This window comes from Acanthaster planci, linkage group LG20 (genome assembly GCF_054643075.1).
Source record: "Acanthaster planci isolate LZ-2023a linkage group LG20, COTS_SCS, whole genome shotgun sequence".
In the NCBI taxonomy this organism is placed as follows: Eukaryota; Metazoa; Echinodermata; class Asteroidea; order Valvatida; family Acanthasteridae; genus Acanthaster; species Acanthaster planci.
Window position 1 is genome coordinate 9,999,811 of NC_141796.1, and position 22,117 is coordinate 10,021,927.

General features: G+C 39.7%; 2 protein-coding genes across 4 annotated transcripts in view; one reads left to right on the top strand and one right to left on the bottom strand.

The window, feature by feature from the left end:
* Positions 1-1,062: 1,062 nt before the first annotated feature.
* On the bottom strand, positions 1,063-8,532 carry LOC110974990 (gamma-butyrobetaine dioxygenase-like). Of its 2 annotated transcripts, XM_022227006.2 has the most exons (6): positions 7,893-8,532; positions 6,153-6,709; positions 5,735-5,840; positions 5,226-5,431; positions 4,817-4,983; positions 1,063-4,140 (listed from the first exon to the last, which is right to left on the bottom strand). In XM_022227006.2, the coding sequence occupies exons 2-6, from the start codon at positions 6,689-6,691 to the stop codon at positions 3,974-3,976; spliced, it is 1,185 nt and encodes a 394-aa protein (XP_022082698.2). In that variant the 5' UTR covers positions 6,692-6,709; positions 7,893-8,532; the 3' UTR covers positions 1,063-3,973. The 2 variants fall into 2 exon arrangements, with proteins under 2 accessions (XP_022082698.2, XP_022082697.2); XM_022227005.2 differs by having other exon boundaries at positions 6,153-8,532.
* A 567-nt stretch (positions 8,533-9,099) lies between these two features.
* myrf (myelin regulatory factor) overlaps positions 9,100-22,117 on the top strand; it is a 32,619-nt gene continuing 19,601 nt past the window's right edge. The window contains exons 1-3 of one of the 2 annotated variants that reach the window (XM_087130263.1): positions 9,100-9,386; positions 10,386-10,455; positions 21,577-21,816. In XM_087130263.1, the coding sequence (XP_086986389.1) occupies positions 9,344-9,386; positions 10,386-10,455; positions 21,577-21,816 (353 nt within the window). In that variant the 5' untranslated portion in view covers positions 9,100-9,343. The remainder of the gene's footprint in view (positions 9,387-10,385; positions 10,456-21,576; positions 21,817-22,117) is intronic. The other variant, XM_087130264.1, reaches the window with a different exon arrangement.

Genomic DNA, 22,117 nt, shown 5'->3' on the forward strand with positions numbered 1-22,117 from the left:
CTATAGCTATACCGTACTTTGCAAACCCCCAGTAGGCAAACATCGACTGAGCGGTGGATAACAAGGGAAAGGTTTTCCTGGGGCTTCGTCGCGTGACTATACAATTTCTGGGCTATCACACTTTACAATAAATGTACCCCATGCTTATCTCCTTACCAAATAAATAAAACCCAGTAGATAAATAAATTATAGTCCATTGTACAACTCATGTGTAAGAGTAAACTTAATGTATGGTCATGATCAAAGTACAATCCGAAAAAAGCGACGTTTACCGTCGACCTCCCATCAGGAACCAAAGAAAAATCACGCAGGTCACTCTTTTTTTGTGCTAATCCCTTATAGAGGGGATGCGTCACGGTATCCGAGTCCTCTGTGGTGTGAGTGTATCAGGCTTGAACTGCTAAGGGTGCACCCTGGTAATTAGGCCAGAAATATGTCCGCCGAGCTCATTAATAAAAGTTATACACTCAAAATATTCTATATTAGAGGGTCCTGATGAGAGCCATGGAACTGAGGAATTCAAGAAATATGAGACTGGACCTCTGGGCCGGACTCGGGGCTTCCAATTCTGAGCAATTTGGATGCAATCGGGTATGAAAGTGGCACTATTTGAGCCATTTTGCTGAGGGAGGATTTTTCAAAATGGCTGCTTTTCTGGACAGGGACATTTTCTGCATTTTAGGGGTGGTCTGCTTCTGGTGAAAATTTCTCAAAAATTCATTGGTCAACCCCCCGAAAATTGAAAGGAAAATAAAAGAGGACATGTGGAACATCATTTTTCTGTGCAGCCTGAACACCTGTGAGAGTTGTATTTTTAAAATGTTTGTGAAGTATGGGGATTTATCACTGCTGTCTATGGGAATTTATTTGTAGTGGTGCACCCCTATAAGCCATCTTTATTGTCTGAGCATGCGCACTGACGAATTCCAGACCCATTGAGACGAAACGCGTGCAAAAAAAAAAAAATTAAATTCACGCAGCTGAGGTTCCACTCACTCTTTGACTACGAAATCCTGGGAAATTTTCACGAGACAAAAAGGTCTTCCGTGTGTCATCTGCCAGTTTTAAAAGTGACAATTCTTCAAAAACCTTGTTTTATTTTCACCACACTCCGCTGCTGAAAAGATTAATCATGCGTGAAATTTGAAAATAATACACCGATTGTAACACTTCCGATTTCCATCTACAAGTGTAAAGAATTACCTACATTAATTCTAACAGCTTTCAAGAAATCACATGGATAAAGGTGCTGCTCATAAATATATACAAATAAAAAAGAAATGCATACTTTTAGATAAATTCAATTGGCGTCTACCATCATAAATTGTTCTGTGATCTATGCAAAATTCTGTTTTAAAAAAATAATTTTGCAGTTATATTTTATTGTTTGCAGTTACTTGTAAACTATAAAATTTATTCATTTGTTTATGCTCAGTAAAAGACACCTCCATAAGGCATCACCTGAAACTTCAAATTAATGCTTGGCCTGAGCAGTGAAGACTTATTTCGTAATACCAGGCAAGACGTGGGACGAAGGGGTACCCCCCTTACCTGTCCAATCCCTATACACACTCTAGACAATTGTTACTTAACATACCCCCCCTAGAAGTCTGTAAAGAATTCCTGAGATTCCGATCAAACAATGACCAACACAACTGGGGAGGGGGTTCTCTCCGTCCCATATCTTGCTTTAAATGTATTTCGTGCACATCTGCACTTTGACAATAATATTTTATTCCCACTGAAATCTGCTTGGTTGACACATTGCACACGTTATACTCACTAGTTGTTGCTACTTAGCAAGCTGCGGGTATGGCCGCGTCTGGCCCGGGGCTTACCAGTGGAGAGTAAATAGGGGAAGGCCTAACATGCCTCGCGTAATTGATGCTGGTCACCACCACCGATTAAGCACTGGTACCCATGCCAGAGTGACCCGGATAGAAACGAATTTACGGGGGAAAGCTTGCGTTGTTTTGAAAGCGCAAGTGAAAACAAGAAAACAGATAATTCAATCAGGAACTGACAACATGATACGAAGATATTTGATACTGGCCAAGTAAAAATTATAGTCATTATAAACAGCACTTCCTATATGGGTTAATGACACACAAACAGCGGTCACAAAATCAACTATTGGAAGAAAGGAATAAACTCTGAACTGACAAATCAGCGAGTAAAATGGACATTCAACATTAACCCAGCACAACCCGTTATCCGAATGTCTTAATTCTAACCGTACGTTAATTATTACTCTGTTAGAACCATCAAGGTTCCTAGATAAAAACGTATAGTATGGGATTAATTCTGATGTTATTTACGAAAAGAACGAACAAAATCCACTGCACATTCAAAGGTCTGGCCAGACACGTGTAAAGAGTTCCCTTCTTGGAACGTTTGTCCGTAATAGGTACAGCCAACTTCACAAACGTTCGCTGAGTCCTAAACTTGCAGGAAACAGCTGCCGCTAACAACAGTTAAGTTAGTTTGATCTTGGGTATTCCTATTGGTTTGTACAGCGAATGTCTGATTTTCTTCTCGGCATTGGACATTCCTATAGGTTTGTCAAACTAACTTTACTATCATCCGTTGGTATCCTTTCAGCCATCTGTTCCACAACTGTCCATGACCGCGTTGGCCCACAGACGAGGCCTCACAGGAAGGAGTCCATAGTCGGACTAAGTGGCACTCTTACTAAAGCCTGTTGGGATGACCTCCGCGGGGAGATCTGTGGCCTCAGCCCATGAACTAGCTGGTCATTAATGTTAACTGAGCCAAAGACTTGCTTCACTACATATCTAGTAGGCTACAAGAAAAATCATTTCCAGGGTTCTTTAACCCTAACAGCTGAATCCTCCAATTTTAATGTGATTTTGAACACACCCTAGGGAGTTAGGGTTAAAAGAGGAACATGACGTTACGTCTCAGTATCCATATACATATCATGGTTTCGCCCAAATATTGACCTACTCTACCACTGCAATAATGTGGTTTTGTTTCTTTTTTGCAACAAAACAGTTGAAATATTACATCAGTGGAAAACAAAAGATCTCGATCTAGATCATCTGTTGCATTTAATTCACAAATCTTCCCTCAATATTCGTCAAAGTCATATCCAGCACAGTATCACTCGAATGGATGATGCCCAATATTCATTTATAAAAACAGGTAAAATGCAGAAATAGAAACAATTACATCAAGTATACTCACAGTCACGAAGACGTCCCTCTCCTCCGATAAACAGTACGATCTTTTCGTGTGCCCCTCACAAGCAGAAAAATGATTTGAGAGTTAAGATCTCTCAAATCAGCAAAATCACACAAAATCAGTTGGCGATAAAGCTTAGAATTCCACCATCCAAGCAATACCTAAATCGATATCTGGCAAACTATATTTTGTGCGGCGATCAGTAATGCAGATATCAAGCACTCTGCCACTCCTCATCAAAACATAAGCTCAAACACAAAGCTCCCAGATGACCCTTGGGATTAAAAAGCTATTCAAAATTTCCCGCCAGAAGGTAGACCTTTAACCTTTCTTGTGACTGGAACCACTCAATTTTAAAACAACAAAAACGTGACTAGGACCAGCGATGCAACCAGACCTAGACATGTACAAGTCCAAAAAAAACCAAAACAACCAAAAAACAAAACAAAACAATATAAAAACAACCACAAAACTTTGTGACATATTATCAAATGAGGTACAGTGTGCTTCGATTCCCATAAAGGTAAGAAGTTTTGTCTTTTTGGAGATCAGCTGAACATCTTAACATTTAGGAAAACAATTACATTAGTTTGTGTATCAAAGTAGGTGGACTATTGCCCTAGAGCCCAAACAGAGAAAAATTACTTGCATCGGAGATTCAGTGGATATTTGACTTTTAATGACATTTCACCATACTCCCCCGCCTCTCGCTTCCCCCCCCCAAAAAAAATCCAGCTTTTCATCCAGCGTGAAGTGCCGCTGGTTGAGTTCAGAGAAGAACGTCACCGAAGAGACTTGCCCTCAGAACGCGCAGACGCGACAAGGTCTCGTCCCAGTCGAGGTAGCCGCCTTCAAGATGGCGGCCCCCATCGCCTGTGATGGTGTAGGCACTGCGGGCGTGAAGCGTGCGAATATTGCTGAAGGTGACTATTTCACCTGAAAGTAAGAGAGCACAATGCCGACAAGAATTGTATTTTAGCAGGGGTACCACTGCGGTATTTCCCTTTTAACAAGATTATATCAATGGTCTTTGAGTTTTTCTCAAGTTTGACACAGAGTTACATGTATATCGACTAGGGACAACGTGACCTAAAAGAGTGAAAAACATACTTTCTCTAGGCTGAGAGGGTCTTCCATACCTCAAAAACTTTACAGGATTTATAATTGATTTATAGGATTTATAGTTGATACTTTGGCAGTCAACACAGGAAATGTGGGGAACAGTGTCAAAAAGGCTTCGCATTTTCGCGAAGAGCTTGGCAAGAAGATTGCTCCCATTTTGTGATTGGGCTTTATTACCCCAAGTCAGATAAGCCAACTGCAATATATATGCCTCTCACATTTGGTATGAAGATCAGCTCTGGCACACGCAAAGAGCATCCGTGTGGTTTGGCGCTATTTTATTATTTGCCGTGAAACATGCTCTGTGTTGAAATTTCTCCTTGATTCACGTGTCTGCTTCGTACCCTCAGAATGAATCACAGTTTTCCTTTGGTTAAAAATAATACTGCTGTCAGAGCCTCAGGCGGTGCCCAACCACGATTTAGATTTTAAAACGTCAAGATAAGACACCGAGGTCAAGATGAAACACGGTTTCGTGTTCAACACACACCTGGGGCCAGTTGATGGTACACCAGATTTTCAGGGCGATACATCATGTTATGGAACAACTTCAAGGCTCGGTAGGTTTCGGTGATCTGAGCCACCGGAAGGGACATGTGGGGCGCCCTCACGGGATTGTTGTAGTTGATCTGCTTCACCCGACCGTTTTTGTCACACCTGCATAATTGAATCAGTTTGCTGTTTCAAGGCAAAAACAAGCTTTCCTTTTTGTTTCACTACATAGAGATCTTGATAATTATGGTAGATGAACAAAGGATGGCGTGACACGTCCTGGCCAATTTCATACACAAATCCTTTGATCCTCAATCGACTCATGGCATGGGTGTCCTTGGGAGTTTGGCTATCTCCCAAAAATCACGGTTTGTTTCAAGGCAAGAATTACTTCAAAACGGACATACTGTATGACAGGTAGGCAAGTTTGAAGGTGGAATCCTAGAACGTAGTCAGTCCCTGCCGCCCGGTAGTCGATGTCTCGCGTGCTCAGCAGCTGGAAGGCCTCGGGACGCTCCTTACGGACCTGCTCCGCCACGTGGAAGCCGTCCACGAAGTGATTCTCTCCACCTTCAACGTCGCTGGTTTTCTTGATGCAGTGAAGCATCTGGATCTACGGGGTATGGAGGGCGAAGGAAAGTTTTCATCACCAACATTCTCCACATGTATATCTAATTGTAAGGCCGCTGGGTGTGTCTAATGGGAGGCCCCCGATTCACAGTACCTGTGCAATACGGGTGATTTACTGCGACGTGCTAGCCGATCACAACGCGCGAAATCTATCGACCCTTTCCAAACGCGCACTGGGTCGACAGATTTCGCGCATTGTGATGGGCCAACGCGTTGCAAACTCTTGGTGGCGCACTATTATGATCTACCGGTACGCCCGTACATAGATGATATCGGAATTACTTACCCCCGGAGTGTAATACCGATACGGCATATCACCGTGAAGAGGCAATCCCAAAGTCGAATAGGCGAGGTTGCAGGTGTTCCTCTTGCTGAAGACTTGAAATTGGACCCTGGAATAAATACAGTCGCTGTGATTACATAACTTTGAAAACTGCATGACACCGGCAAAAAAGCAGGGTTAATTTAGTTTGTCGTTTGGTTAATTTCTGCGAATGCGCTGTAGGTTGTGGAACATCTGGCATCCTTAATCCCCAAGTGCTGGGCTCTTCAGGTTATACCAGTGACTGTAAAGACAACGAGAAATTGGTTTGTTGCATTTCAAAGTGAATGTGTATTTTTGTTTTACTCAAAAATGATTTTTACAGCCACCTCTGTGCAAAAGCCAGGATCTGTAAAGTATCAAGTAAACATTTCGCACTTACCCATTAGCGGTGGGCTTCAAGTAAGCAACCCTACCCGCCAGCTGGCCAACAGCTCCTTTTTCAGTTGGAGCGCCTTTCACCAAGGCCAAGCCTTTGGTGTTCAAGACACTCAGCCAGTTGTACAGCTCCCGGTCCTCTTGGAGAACTTTCTGGAAGTCGAATGTCGGGATGTTGCCGTTTAGCTCGGCTCCCCACATCTCCAGCTCCGGACTGTTCACCGTGCTCCCGTCGTCAGATCCTGAGAACCGCTGGCGGTTCAGCCAGGCGGCGTCGAAGTCGCTGCGGTGCTGGTCGGGCCAGGTGATCCGCAAGACGCCGCCCTCGTCCACGAGTTCCTCGGACAGAGGCACAACCTCTGGATCCAAGTCGGCCATCAGAAACAGTCGTTGAAAGGACGAGGCATGCAGGCATTCGGAACAGCGACAGTTGTCCCTCAACCAGACGTAGGGATAGGTGCCTTCATACCCGCTGTCCATACCTACCCGGTACCAGCGAGCAGTGTCATCTCTCGTCATGGTTACCAACCGTTTCGCTTCCATCTCTATAATAGTGATATGCTAAGCCCGAGGGGAACCAGTCAAAGAATTAATAGTTTGCCATGCACAAAAGACAAACACAAGTATTTTAGTTCTTCCATGTGTAGTGAATTTAGGAACAGCTTTCTACACTCCTGCCCTGATAATCCCATTAATGTCCAGATCTACAGCCTTTATAATTAAATTCAATGGACAGGGCAGGGCGTTCCATTGAGTAAAGCAATATAAAAAAGCTTCAGCGCTTGCAGCGTGTCACTCACTCCTTCGCTGGGCAGCAGAGCTTCAAGAAGTCACTGGTCCACTACTGAAATCAACCAGGGCCATTTTATTTTGCTCTTCTTGTGTCTGGATGTGGGGGTAGGATCCGGCTTGGCAGTGTTTGCTCCTTACGGTGAACATCCCCGCAGAAGGCCGCATTTCCTTAGTATTTATTTTTGTAAATATCTTCAACAATTTTGCCGAGTCAAGAAACGGCCGGAGAAGACCGAGACGCAAGCTTTTCATGTAGGGGTAACTATTTCTGTCTTTATTTAATGACCAAACCTCCAAACATGTTTACACAATTTCTCGTCTCAGGAGTATTTCTCTTGTTTGAAAGGAGTACAGTTATTAGGCCGGGCAAATCATTCCCTCACGATTTCCATCCTCCCCCATTTCCGGCACAAATTTTTACAACTGGATGTATAAAACGGCTTATTTTCAGGGTTTAATGTAACAGAATTTTTAAGCATGCTCCTAAACCGGGGTAGCATTAATGACTGGGTCATGCAACGTTAAAATATCCCGAAAATAACATCATATGCGATGATGTTGGCTTGAAATATGTGTTCAGACTGATTTGAAACCTTTAAGTTTGGATCAGGACTGCTAAACCCTTGTATCGGGGAACCCTTACAGCGTTAATTATTGCAAAGCCTTTGGGGATATCTGAAAACTTGAATGCAGACTCGGACAAGCACTTGAAGTTTACCGTAAAGAAATTATTTCCAATAATGCACATTATTATCCCGTACAATGTGAATCTGATACTTAAAAATTGTTCTGTGGGCCACAATCTGGAAGGCATGTCTTTATCAGCCATTCATATCTCAACAGCTCAGACAGTGCACGTCTGAGGTCGACGTGATTAGAGGGTCCTACATGTATTTCGCGAGAAATATCGTGTACACGATCATCCAAGCACGCTGCGGTTTTACGCACTTACTTTCTCCTGATCGGTAAACCTGCGACTCCAGCAGGGTCCTCCAAATGCCACAAAACCTGTCGCTTAATGTGAACCTACCGCTCTTCATCCAACAAACTTAATACTGCTATTATTGTTGCGTTACGTTGAATGCAACAACCGCGATGTCAGTAGTTGTTTGTTGAGCGTATTATGTACAAGTCTGACAGAGTTCAGAGTTCGAAGGGCCCACCTCCCTAAGACGGCCGACAATTGTTTGATATTGTTTACTCGTTTCATTTCGAAGCTCGATTGGATCCAAAGAGCCAAACCTAACTTTCGATCGAACAAGAACGGTTTCATTTTGAAGCTTGTTTATAATAGGTGTGGGAACCGTTGTAATTCTGTTTTATTTCAACAGGGCAGCCTTGTCAGTTCGTGGAGGAATAAGACACATTCCCCCCATGGTCAGTTAAAAAACGGTTCTCGTTAAGGCCGTTTTCCAATACTCAACTTGGGCTCCGTCGCAGGCTTCAACTGGTCTTTTTACTTCCTGATTTTGAGGAGAAATTGCAATAGTAAGTCTCATAGTGCCACAAAAGATCAATAAAAATGCAGAAGAGCCAAACAATACAGAACTTTAATTTCAGTTGAACGCTTCAGGCCCACACTCAGGGACTCGGTGGTTTCCTGCACGAAGCCTCAACGGAGACGAAGTCGAGTATTGGAAAAATGACCGTCAATTCATTTCAAATCACGCCCTCTTTTGTTCCTGCTCTGATCTGAGCGGTGCAGTTATATTAAATTATACTCCACGCGTAAAGTTAGTTGATGCGCAATAAAAAAAAAATGCTATTGCGCAGCGTAGTATATATCCTGAAGTACATGTTCCATCGGGTTGAAACTTTGCAGCTAACTTGAAAGGGAAGGGTTATGGAGGAAAAAGACTTCGTACTTGGCTTGGGTTCCGGGAAGGAGGGGGGGGTTGAAAAAAGGCTTCGTCGAAGGCAATGCTGCTCCTGTGCTGGGTTTCCTGTGTAACCAAATTGCTGCAGCATTCAGAATTAGGAACCGCACCAGCCTGCGACGGTGCTTGCTAAAAAAATGACGTCATTCAGGGAGAATGTCGATTGACGACTGTTGTATTTAAACATTACAAGGCAACGAAGTTTACAATATTCTCTTTGTTTGGACTGTTCACCATGAAGGCTCACTTAGAACAAAGACAGGACGAATGTGTTTCCCAAGGGCAGGAAATATCATTTAGAAATATTCTTGAGGAAGGTTTTGACGCTTAGCTGTAGAGATAAAAATTAATACATGTAAGAGTCGTCGGAAAACTTAGGGGACAGGCAGAATCCAAAATGGCTGAAACAGGTAGTCGGTTTCAGAAATCATCGCAATGATTTCACTATCCAGTACACCAACTCTCTGTGGTGTTTGTCAACGATAACCGAACAGGAATCTACACTGAACATTTGTTGTTAATATCCATGGATGTGTTGGACGAAAATGAAGCACTTCAACGATTTTTTGGTGAGTACGTTTGGTGATACCGCTTGATCATTTTTGGCGGACGATCCATCTACTGACAGTGCCTAGTGACACAGTGCATGGAGGTAGAATACCTCCATGCACAGTGACAGTGTTCAACATGCGTGACGCATTGTTGAATTTGTACAGAAGCCTATTATTGTAACTTGTTGCAGGCCTACAAATATTTTGATACATGTAGACTCACGAGCTGTCTACTGTTACGTTATCAACTCGTCCAAAGCTCGAAATATTTTCCCTTATTTAAGTCGATAGTTCAGAGGATTGTTGTTGGTCATGTTGGTTGTGTGCCTGCAATTAGTGCAAAGGTGTGAAAACTGATTTTTCAAATTGCACAGCCTGACAGCAAAGTGCACTTAAAACATGACATCACTTTTATGTGTTATGCTTGTAGGTAGGAAAAGTTGCTTGGTTGACCCATGTTTTCCTTCCTCCGTGGTAGACCTTGGGCGGAAAGACAGGGAAAGAGTTCCATATACGGACAACAGTTGAACTTGATGCCCCTGTGCATATACTGTACATGTAAACCTGGGAGACTGGTCTGAAAAAGTGCTTTCTAAGTCTCAGACTCAGAGTTTTCTTAGGTACATGTAAATTTAAGTTAGGACAATGTTGTCACTTTCTAATGGCTGTTACTAGGCCTAGTAGTAGTAAGGCTAACATTTTGTGTCTGTACATGTACATTTATATGGAACTTTTTCAGAAAAAAAAAATCAGGGATCTTTTTACAGTCAAATGTACATAAACCCTGCGCCGTCATGCCATGAAGTTACAAGAGTCGCAAGTTGTAGTTGGGATGTAAAGTTTCATTTGAAGTTTGCATATAAACTCTCATGTCTGCACTGTCTGGAGTGTCCCAGATTTTTGGACGTGAGTTTTAGGAGGGGACATCATCCCTTTAGCTGTGAAAAAAGTGACTTACTTTATGGTAAATTATGCATGTAATGTCTGTTCCTTATTTTTTTTGCCATTTTTGCACAGCCATCGAGTCTCCAGAAGAGCTAGACTTTGACCAATTAGAGCAGTTCATCACTGAAGACGAGCAGGACTTGTAAGTATTCATTGATGGGGACGGAGTGGGGAAGAAGATGGAGAGGGGGTGGGGCATTGTGTTGTTTTCCCCGTGGGGGGCATCTGGACATCTTTTGGATACCTTGTGGGCCATTCTGGACACCTTGCTTTATTATACAGAAATGCATGGAAGAGCATGAAACCCTAGCAACTTGGACAACCCAATTTTTTTTAAATCAAAGTAAAACATGAAGGGTTCAAATGCTAGCCAAACTTCATACTGGGGGAGGGCGGGATAGATGTGTATGTACAATGTATGTGTACACCTGCTGTTGATCGTTTTGCTTTTGAGAAAGATTCTGCTTGGATTGGATCGTCGGGCCTTCCATATTTTGTGCTGTTTGTTAAGGTCGGATGAGCTGTCATGCACAGAACGTCATCCACTTGGATGAAAAAAGTCGTCGGACAAAATGTACTGCCTCAGTCGGTATCTTTCTGCCATTGCTAGCTTTTGAATGGACGTATACATGTTATGGTACATGTATGTACGTGTACATGTACTAGTATAGAATACGGAAGGGAGTACGTCACGTGCACGGTTATGTGTAAAAGGCATCAGCGCAAGAACCAGAAGAACCTCGTTCTCCATTCGTTTGCATTACACTTTCTGGTTCAAAAATTACGTCAAACTTTGGTCCTCTGTACTCTTACGTGTAGGTCTTTCAAGGTCACTGAAGAAGACATGATTACAATTACACCTGCATGCATAATATCTTTCACACAGAAACAAGAGTGAAAATATTAACGCTAGATTTGCCTTTGGCTTTTTAGCCGATACCTTCCCATTTCCTTCAGACGTTTTGTCTGACTTCAACATCTTCTGATCACAAATACCAGAAGTGGTAGTAAAATCGCTGATGTCTGACTGTAATGTCGTTCTTTGCACTTAATACAGGAATAAAAAAAATATGAAGAAAATAATCTGTTTCATCCTCTGTATTCAAAGTTAATAGCCATGTTCCATGGACTGTTTTCCAATTACATGTACATGAAGCAATCTGACCTTCATGTTCATGTGCTGTTTACTTGCATTTACATGTACGTGCATGCAGGCACCTTTTACATAAACCCCAAGTTTTTGTACAGTGAATATTTTGTTTGATCATTGTTCAATTCTCTGAAACCAAAAATTCTTGTGGTGCAGTATTGTAACGGTACTTAACCCTAACGGTGCTGAACCCAACAAGGTTATGCAGGATTTCAATGGTCCCTAGGGGGTTAGGGTTAAGTGAATAACACGAAGTGAATGACACAAAGTGAATAAAACAAAGTGAATAAAACAAAATGAATGACACAAAGTGAATAAAACAAAATAAATGACACAAAGTGAATGACACAAAGTGAATGACACAAAGTGAAAAACACAAAATGAATGACACAAAGTGAATGACACAAAATGAATAAAACAAAATGAATGACACAAAGTGAATGACACAAAGTGAATAAAACAAAGTGAATGACACAAAGTGAATAAAACAAAATGAATGACACAAAGTGAATGACACAAAGTGAATAAAACAAAATGAATGACACAAAGTGAATGACACAAAGTGAATAAAACAAAATGAATGACACAAAGTGAATAAAACAAAGTGAATGACACAAAGTGAATAAAACAAAGTGAATGACACAAAGTAAATGACACAAAGTGAATAACACAAAGTGAATGACACGAAGTGAATGACACAAAGTGAATACAACAAAATGAATGACACAAAGTGAATGACACAAAGTAAATAAAACAAAGTGAATGACACAAAGTGAATAAAACAAAGTGAATGACACGAAGTGAATAAAACAAGGTGAATAAAACAAAGTGAATGACACGAAATGAATAAAACAAAGTGAATGACACGAAGTGAATAAAATAAAGTGATTGACACGAAGTGAATAAAACAAAGTTAATGACACAAAGTGAATAAAATAAAGTGAATGACACGAAGTGAATAAAACAAAGTGAATGACACGAAGTGAATAAAACAAAGTGAATGACACGAAGTGAATAAAATAAAGTGAATGACACGAAGTGAATAAAACAAAGTGAATGACACGAAGTGAATGACACAAAGTGAATAAAACAAAGTGAATAAAACAAAGTGAATGACACAAAGTGAATACAACAAAATGAATGACACAAAGTGAATGACACAAAGTGAATAAAACAAAGTGAATGACACAAAGTGAATAAAACAAAGTGAATGACACGAAGTGAATAAAACAAAGTGAATGACACAAAGTGAATGACACGAAGTGAATAAAACAAAGTGAATGACACGAAGTGAATAAAACAAAGTGAATGACACGAAGTGAATAAAATAAAGTGAATGACACGAAGTGAATAAAACAAAGTGAATGACACAAAGTGAATAAAACAAAGTGAATAAAACAAAGTGAATAAAACAAAGTGAATGACACAAAGTGAATGACACAAAGTGAATAAAACAAAACGAATGACACAAAGTGAATGACACAAAGTGAATAAAACAAAGTCAATGACACAAAGTGAATGACACGAAGTGAATAAAACAAAATGAATGACACAAAGTGAGTGACACAAAATGAATGACAAAGTGAATGACACGAAGTGAATGACACAAAATGAATGACACAAAGTGAATGACACAAAGTGAATAAAACAAAGTGAATGACACAAAGTGAATGACACAAAGTGAATGACACAAAGTGAATAAAACAAAGTGAATGACACAAAGTGAATAAAACAAAATGAATGACACAAAGTGAATGACACAAAGTGAATAAAACACAATGATTGACAAAGTGAATGACACAAAGTGAATAAAACAAAGTGAATGACACAAAGTGAATGACACAAAGTGAATGACACAAAGTGAATAAAACAAAGTGAATGACACAAAGTGAATGACACGAAGTGAATGACACAAAGTGAATAAAACAAAATGAATGACACAAAGTGAATAAAACAAAGTGAATAAAACAAAGTGAATGACACAAAGTGAATGACACAAAGTGAATAAAACAAAATGAATGACACAAAGTGAATTAAACAAAGTGAATGACACAAAGTGAATAAAACAAAATGAATGACACAAAGTGAATTAAACAAAGCGAATGACACAAAGTGAATAAAACAAAATGAATGACACAAGGTGAATGACACAAAGTGAATAACACAAAGTGAATGACACAAAGTGAATAAAACAAAATGAATGAAACAAAGTGAATAACACAAAGTGAATAAAACAAAATGAATGACACGAAGTGAATGACACAAAGTGAATAAAACAAAGTGAATGACACAAAGTGAATAAAAAAAATGAATGACACAAAGTGAATAAAACAAAATGAATGACACAAAGTGAATGACACAAAGTGAATAAAACAAAATGAATGACATAAAGTGAATGACACAAAGTGAATACAACAAAATGAATGACACAAAGTGAATGACACAAAGTGAATGAAACAAAGTGAATGACACGAAGTGAATAAAACAAAGTGAATGACACGAAGTGAATAAAACAAAGTGAATGACACGAAGTGAATAAAACAAAGTGAATGACACGAAGTGAATAAAACAAAGTGAATGACACGAAGTGAATAAAACAAAGTGAATGACACGAAGTGAATAAAACAAAGTGAATGACACGAAGTGAATAAAACAAAGTGAATGACACGAAGTGAATAAAACAAAGTGAATGACACGAAGTGAATAAAACAAAGTGAATGACACGAAGTGAATAAAACAAAGTGAATGACACGAAGTGAATGACACAAAGTGAATAAAACAAAGTGAATAAAACAAAGTGAATGACACAAAGTGAATACAACAAAATGAATGACACAAAGTGAATGACACAAAGTGAATAAAACAAAGTGAATGACACAAAGTGAATAAAACAAAGTGAATGACACGAAGTGAATAAAACAAAGTGAATGACACAAAGTGAATGACACGAAGTGAATAAAACAAAGTTAATGACACAAAGTGAATAAAACAAAGTGAATGACACAAAGTGAATAAAACAAAGTGAATAAAACAAAGTGAATAAAACAAAGTGAATGACACAAAGTGAATAAAACAAAGTGAATAAAACAAAGTGAATAAAACAAAGTGAATGACACAAAGTGAATGACACAAAGTGAATAAAACAAAGTGAATAAAACAAAATGAATGACACAAAATGAATGACACAAAGTGAATGACACAAAGTGAATAAAACAAAATGAATGACACAAAGTGAATAAAACAAAATGAATGACACAAAGTGAATGACACGAAGTGAATGACACAAAATGAATGACACAAAGTGAATGACACAAAGTGAATAAAACAAAATGAATGACACAAAGTGAATGACACAAAGTGAATGACACAAAGTGAATAAAACAAAGTGAATGACACAAAGTGAATAAAACAAAATGAATGACACAAAGTGAATGACACAAAGTGAATAAAACACAATGATTGACAAAGTGAATGACACAAAGTGAATGACACAAAGTGAATGACACAAAGTGAATGACACAAAGTGAATGACACAAAGTGAATAAACCAAAGTGAATGACACAAAGTGAATGACACGAAGTGAATGACACAAAGTGAATAAAACAAAATGAATGACACAAAGTGAATAAAACAAAGTGAATAAAACAAAGTGAATGACACAAAGTGAATGACACAAAGTGAATAAAACAAAATGAATGACACAAAGTGTATTAAACAAAGTGAATGACACAAAGTGAATAAAACAAAATGAATGACACAAAGTGAATTAAACAAAGCGAATGACACAAAGTGAATAAAACAAAGTGAATGACACAAAGTGAATGACACAAAGTGTATTAAACAAAGTGAATGACACAAAGTGAATAAAACAAAATGAATGACACAAGGTGAATGACACAAAGTGAATGACACAAAGTGAATAAAACGAAATGAATGACACAAAGTGAATGACACAAAGTGAATGACACGAAGTGAATAAAACAAAGTGAATGACACAAAGTGAATAAAACAAAGTGAATGACACGAAGTGAATGACACAAAGTGAATAAAACAAAGTGAATAAAACAAAGTGAATGACACAAAGTGAATGACACAAAGTGAATGACACAAAGTGAATAAAACAAAGTGAATGACACGAAGTGAATGATACAAAGTGAATGACACAAAGTGAATAAAACAAAATGAATGACACAAAGTGAATGACACAAAGTGAATAAAACAAAATGAATGACAAAGTGAATGACACGAAGTGAATGACACAAAGTGAGTGACACAAAATGAATGACACAAAGTGAATGACACAAAGCGAATAAAACAAAACGAATGACACGAAGTGAATGACACAAAGTGAATGACACAAAGTCATCTGTGTGCGATTCCAGGGATTTCAGCAGCAACTCTTGTTTAACATTCACATCTCCTCACAAAGAAAAGTTGAACATGGGTACCTCTGAGGGAAGGCTATAGTTATTGCGCTGTTTGAGCGTGATATGGCAGAATCTGGCTAGGATACTCCTTGGGGAGCCAAGATGAACCCAGGGAACAGGGATGCGTCTGTAACAGACTTTGTGCTAACTGGAAGCGCTTTTTAAATGTACATTTATATTTCTATTATCTGAAATAAAATTGAGTTTTCATGAATACGCTAGTTTAGTTAGCTTTAAATGAAATCATCCTATAGTTTCTTTGTTTTAACTATAGAGTACCCTGAGGGAATTGTAATTCATAGTGCACTCGCAAAATGCAATACTGCTATTATGCAAGAAGAATTTGGACCGACTTAAGGGGCTTTCTGATGCCCTTGCATAATGGCAGACTTTGAGATGCTGATGGCAGCAGACATACCAGTCCTTCATCAAATTCAAAATAATACCACCAGTGGCAATTTCCCCAAATTGTTTAGACACATTGTTGGAAATGACAGTCATTCTTTCAACATGGCAACTTGCCTGGAGGAATTACTCCACTGGGAGTTTAGTCTCGTCATCCCATTCAAACCGAATATGCTTTTCAACAATTAATCTGTCAGTTACATTGTGGACAGCTGCAAATGCACAGCTTTGCATGTACATGAACAAATGTACATACATGTACATGAACAAATGTACATGTACATCAACATGAACAAAATGTACATGTGCATGTATAGTAGATTGTGGTGTTTACAGACCTGCAAGTTGCCAACAGAGGACCAGCCGCTGACAATGGAATACATGTACATGTATACCTGTGTACATGAGCCCCGTGCATAATACTGTACCAGTGTACAGGTGCCTATTTTTAGCAACTGTAGTATTGAAGGCCACACTTCAGTTGAGTAAGCAGGTTTGGAAAAAGTCAACCAAGTCGGGTCCTTGTCCAATTTGTATGGGTTATCTGCACTGGTGAACTTTGCTCAGTGTTCAATGGTTGGTACTTGTGGTAAGGACTGACAAAACTTTTTCACTGCATCAAATTGTGCATGATTGATATTGTTGTGTTCAGAACGGCAACGAGGGGTGAAACGTAAAAACCCCCCTTGCAGTGGTACATCTTCATGTCACATACTCGTAAATATTGGTACAATAACATCTGATTGTCATGCAGTTGCAATTTCACATTTATTTGCTCTGAGCTAAGTAATTAGTCATCTTTTCGATGAATATACAACTATTTCTGATGAGATTGAGATAGTGAGATCCACCTTGCCAAGTTTTGTTTGGTAAAGTATCTGGCAAATCAGATAAAAAATCAAATTTATGGAGGTAACGTAGTCAGCAGCACTTACACAAAGCTGTATAGCTGCTGTAATCAGTTATAATAAAGATGTTATTGAAAACTGTACACTCTTCAAACGACAAATGCATCGTCAAAAACTGAAAATGTGTACGCCCTACATACAAACAAAGCCAGATATCAACAATTTTAAAAAACCCAGTAAAAGTCAATTTTGCATTGTTTCCCACAACGGAAATGATCCCTATATCATCATTCATTGTTATACGTTATAATTTGCATTTTATGAATACGTAGAATAATACAGAGGAGATTTTTAAATAATCTTCTGAAAAGAACCACTAATTTAAGTTAAGCCTTCTAAAACGCCTTGGAAGGAACAGATACATGTACAAATTCCTTCTTTTAAATAAGATTTTGCGGATATTTAAGTGGATATGAAGTTCATTGGTACATATTGTGACAGGCAGACTGATTTAACAGATTTCATTGAATTTGTTCGACAGCAAAAACATCTTTTGGATATTGGAACAGATCTGTTACCCAGCTGATCAGATATGTTACTATACTACTCTGAGATATTCCATGTAAAACAACAACGATGGTTTCATGTTATCAGTTTTTCGTGAAATTACAACTACGGTAGATTACCACCTACCTCTTAAAATTCTTTATTTACAGATTCTACAAGTTCCATATTTTACTATAAAAAATTGGATAATACTATTCACCATAACTTCAGGAATATTCGGCGCAACTTCAGCACGCAATATACAATCCTTCTCGGAAAGCATATGCTCTATGATTCACACGTATAGAAAACCGGGAATTGATGACATCATCTCATTTTGGTTGAGGTCAGCCTAAAATTTGCACGCCGAATTTGTAATCAGTAACGTATCTGGTGTAGGGTATCTGGCCTGCTCATGTTGAAAGAGGCTTCCCTTGACAATGACAAAATGTGTGATCCTACCTACTTCTTCCACAGCTTGAGCAGTCATTATCCAACACACTGTTGACTGCTAGGCACGTTTGAGGTCAGCTGCCATCGGATGTTTCCAGAGGAAAGGGAAACGGGTACCGAGAAACGTATCTGGGGCTACTCATATGTAACACATGGACATTTTGGGTTAACGGTTTTTTTTTTTTTATTTCAAAAGTTATTAGATTTATGCCATATTTACAATATAATCCCCAGTTCGGTCGAGTCTGTGAGCAACTTCAAAGGGCGTGTTCCTCGAATGTTAAGTCTTTCTGTCATTCGGAATAAATGGTAACGTGTCTGGCTATGAAATCGGCGACATGTGCTCTGAGGGCAATAAGGACAAATAAATGAGCTAAACATTCCCAATTTATTTTATATTTAACCCTAACCCTCAATCCTTCACCTGTTGGAGGATTGAGGAGGGTTAAGGCATACTATGGGCTAATAATAAAATAGGGTAATCACTGGTATGCACGAATGACGGACGAATAGGAGAGTATTCATGAAAAGCACTTTGGCTGGCGACACGAGAAAATGGCAATAAATATCACCTTACTGTAGCCATTTCTTGGAATTTTCTTGATTTATAAACCTACATGGGTTTCTGAAACAAAACTCAGCCATGAAGAAAATTCGTATAAAGCATTATCAAACACACTCCATACTTCAAAAAAACACGAGTAACACAAAAGTGACACATTTGAACGCTTCAAATTGTTCTTTCCTGAGCTTTCGACTTTTCTACTGGTAAGCAGTGTTCCAGTGGTGAACTTTTGGTCTATTGCCTATTCGTTTTGTCAAATAGCTTCTCTTTCTTCAGTTTATCTTTAATGTTCCTGCTCTCCTAGAAGATCACATGATGCTCTTTGTATCCACTGCCTTTAATCTCTGACTAGTACACCAGTGTGGACACTCCCAGTAAACTTTTCAGGAGATCAGCAGGATGTTGGGACATTTATTAATCCCTAGTTGTTCACACCTTACCCAAGCTGTGAAAGCCATAAACTTCTGGGGAGTGCTCATCTGCCTAGATACTAGATGACCAATCAGTGCTGGAGTCGTGTGACATTTCTTAAGTTGTCCAATGAGAGCCCGTGCAAGTCATGTGGCAAGGACATGTTCTGGTTGGCAGTTTGCCCCAGAGTTTTGGCAAGCCTGGCATTCCAATCTTTGCCATTGTGCTGACTTCATGCCAACTTCATGCCTTTTTTTTTCTTTGGACCCGAGGACCTCAAAATCCAAGTCGTCCCCTTATGTTCAGGAGTGTTAACTCTCAATCTTAATTAGTTACGTTTGAGTTATTTATATCATTTTATACTATTGTGTATCTCTTCTGGGGTTTCGTCATTGCATTTTTCACTGTGACTCCTGTAAATTGTGAAAAGAAGTGTACGGGTTGATTTTATGAAGTCTAGACTTTGGGATATTTTGAGAAGTCCAAGCAAATTTATGATGTTGAAGGTTTTGGCACAGGTATCTTGTAATTTCCACTAGCCAGTAATGTTCTGAGACTACATCCAAAAGAGATGTTTCGTCGGAAAGTTTTGCTTTTACATTTAACATAAGACTAAATGTAAAAGGCACCTGTGGCATTAATCACCAGCATCAACCTTGCAAGATCCACAAATACTCCTTTGCATTTCTTTTTTCTGCTGAACTTTTGCTCTTCACTTTTGCCAACTGGCTAGGCAACACACGGACTCCTGTTCTCCCACCTTGGAACGACTCGTCGCAAATCATCTCTGCATCTAGAACTTTGGCGCCATGTTTTCCTTGAGCTTAAAGTGTATTCTAACCTAACAGGATCCTGCGTTTTCTGTAAATCTCCTATTATAATTAATGGCAATCTGGCTTGGCGTTCTCTGGAGCTACATGTACTTCATATTTCTCACAGTGATTGGCTTGTTTATTCCCTGCAATAAATCAAAATCTCTTTTGTCTGTAAATCCTGCATTGTGTGAGGTCAAGAGTTTTTCAAAAGGGAATTAAATTAATATGGAATTTGGTTCCTGCTATTTTGAAATGTGAACCGTGGGCTACACATGTCCATGGACATGTTCATGGTGCGTGTCCATGTACAGTACTTGTACATTTACATGTGTAATTTCTGTTAAGAATTGCAAACCCGCAAAGTCCAAAAAAATGAAACTTGGAATTTCCAGCCTCACCAAGGGATGTCCTCAACTTCCCCATTTCCTGTATTTTCTTTTTTTTCAATTCTACTGTGATATTAAACCACACACATGTACATATGTACCTGTAGCAGGGTGCATGGTACTATGCACGTACTGGTACCGCTACCTTGTACATGTAGGTGTCTGTATCCTTTACCAGTCTGGTCCTTGCTTTGTGGTAGAGTGCACCAGTTGAAAGTGTTTGAGTAGGAAATGCCTGTGATCAGCATTCTGCAGATTTAGGGACGTGCCCAGGGATACATTTTACACAAATGAACAAGTTCATGTGAATCAAATGAAACATGTGTACGTACATGCCGTTAACAGAATAGAAACAGGTGCGAGAAATGTACTGTGTCTGTACGTAGAGTAAAATCTCGATAAGTCGAAGCCCGTTAAGTCGAAACTCCGTTTACCTCGACATCTTTCTGTATTCCCGACAAAAGAATAGGCCTTTATGTACAATAAACTATCCGTAACTCGAAACGGCAACACCACTAAAGCCGCTTATCTGGAAGTTTTGGCAGGCCAATTAAAAAACAAACTCGAAAGAATGATGAATAAAAAGTGATGCAAGAACGCTTGCCTTCATTATGAGTCATTACTGTCACCCGAACGGCTTTTCTTTGATGAGCCGAGCATGTTCACACGGGAGTTCTCAAGACGTAGACACAGGTACCGGTACATAACTCCATTGGGTTATTGTTTATTAATGTGCCACATAAAAACATGTTTAATGATGATGTTTGAGGAAAACTTGCACAGTAGGGATAGCCTAAAATCCACTTCGTCTTCGACTCAGCTTGCAGGCCAACTGGCGTAAACCAGTAAGGTTGCACGTGCACTGAAGCGAGTAACTTTCGATAACTCGAACGTCGGATAACTCGAACTTTTCGTCCATTCCCCTGAGCTTCGACTTATCAAGATTTTACTGTCTGTGCATGTATATGTAGGTTCATGTTGTTCAGTCAGTCCTCAGGCTTCTTGAAAATTGCCAGGAAACTGAATTTGTTTTTTGGTTCCCCATGTTTGATGCTTTTGAAATTGTACTGTGTACATTTGTACATAAATTTGTACAGGATAAAAATCACACAAGAAAGATTGTCCAACGTACAGGGGTATGCTACGTACATGTACTTGTATGTAACTGTCAAGGGGTCCTAAAGAACTCCGACAGAGATGACCCTTTGGCCCCAAAAGTACTGTGCTGTGTCATTTTTACCTTTCCTATCCCCACAGTGTCCTGCAAGGGCACCAAGATGGTAGCCCAGAGGGACAGAACTTGGTCCCCCATGGTGTGACCCAGGGCGTGGCCCAGGCCCCGCCCGCAGTTCTACCACAGCCTGCCGACCTCGGCACTGCCAGCCCATCACTGACCGGCGGCCGGCCTGCGGTTGTGGCCAAGAGTGTCCCCGCCCCTGTCACTCAGACTCAGATCATCTATGATGACCGGCAGTACAGCTCGCAGCTTCCGCTGGGGTAGGTGCTCAGAGCAGATCCCTCCCCCCCCCCCCGCCCTGACAGTCCAAGAGCCAAACCCCGTGAATTTGCCTGTTTGTCTAGCCCCTCGGTGCTTTTCATTGTGCTCAAGATGTCTTGGACAGTCCTACAGTTTATAGTCGAAATCAGGCCTATGGTTGCCTGGCATACATGTACATGTACATGTGTGTCCTTTTGCAACCGTATACTTTTCAACTTCATTAACGCTTTTTCAACAGAGATGATGGTTGTGATTAAGTCAGCAATTTTGCTGAAAGGATGAGGGTTAATATTTCCCTGT

Excerpts from the sequence above, each read along its gene's own strand:
- LOC110974990 (XM_022227006.2), bottom strand. The coding sequence starts at position 6,691 with ATGGAAGCGAAACGGTTGGTAACCATGACGAGAGATGACACTGCTCGC. Across the intron at positions 5,841-6,152 it reads TTGAAGCCCACCGCTAATGG|GGTCCAATTTCAAGTCTTCA; the intron begins GTAAGTGCGAAA and ends TATTTATTCCAG. Across the intron at positions 5,432-5,734 it reads ATCGGTATTACACTCCGGGG|ATCCAGATGCTTCACTGCAT; the intron begins GTAAGTAATTCC and ends CATACCCCGTAG.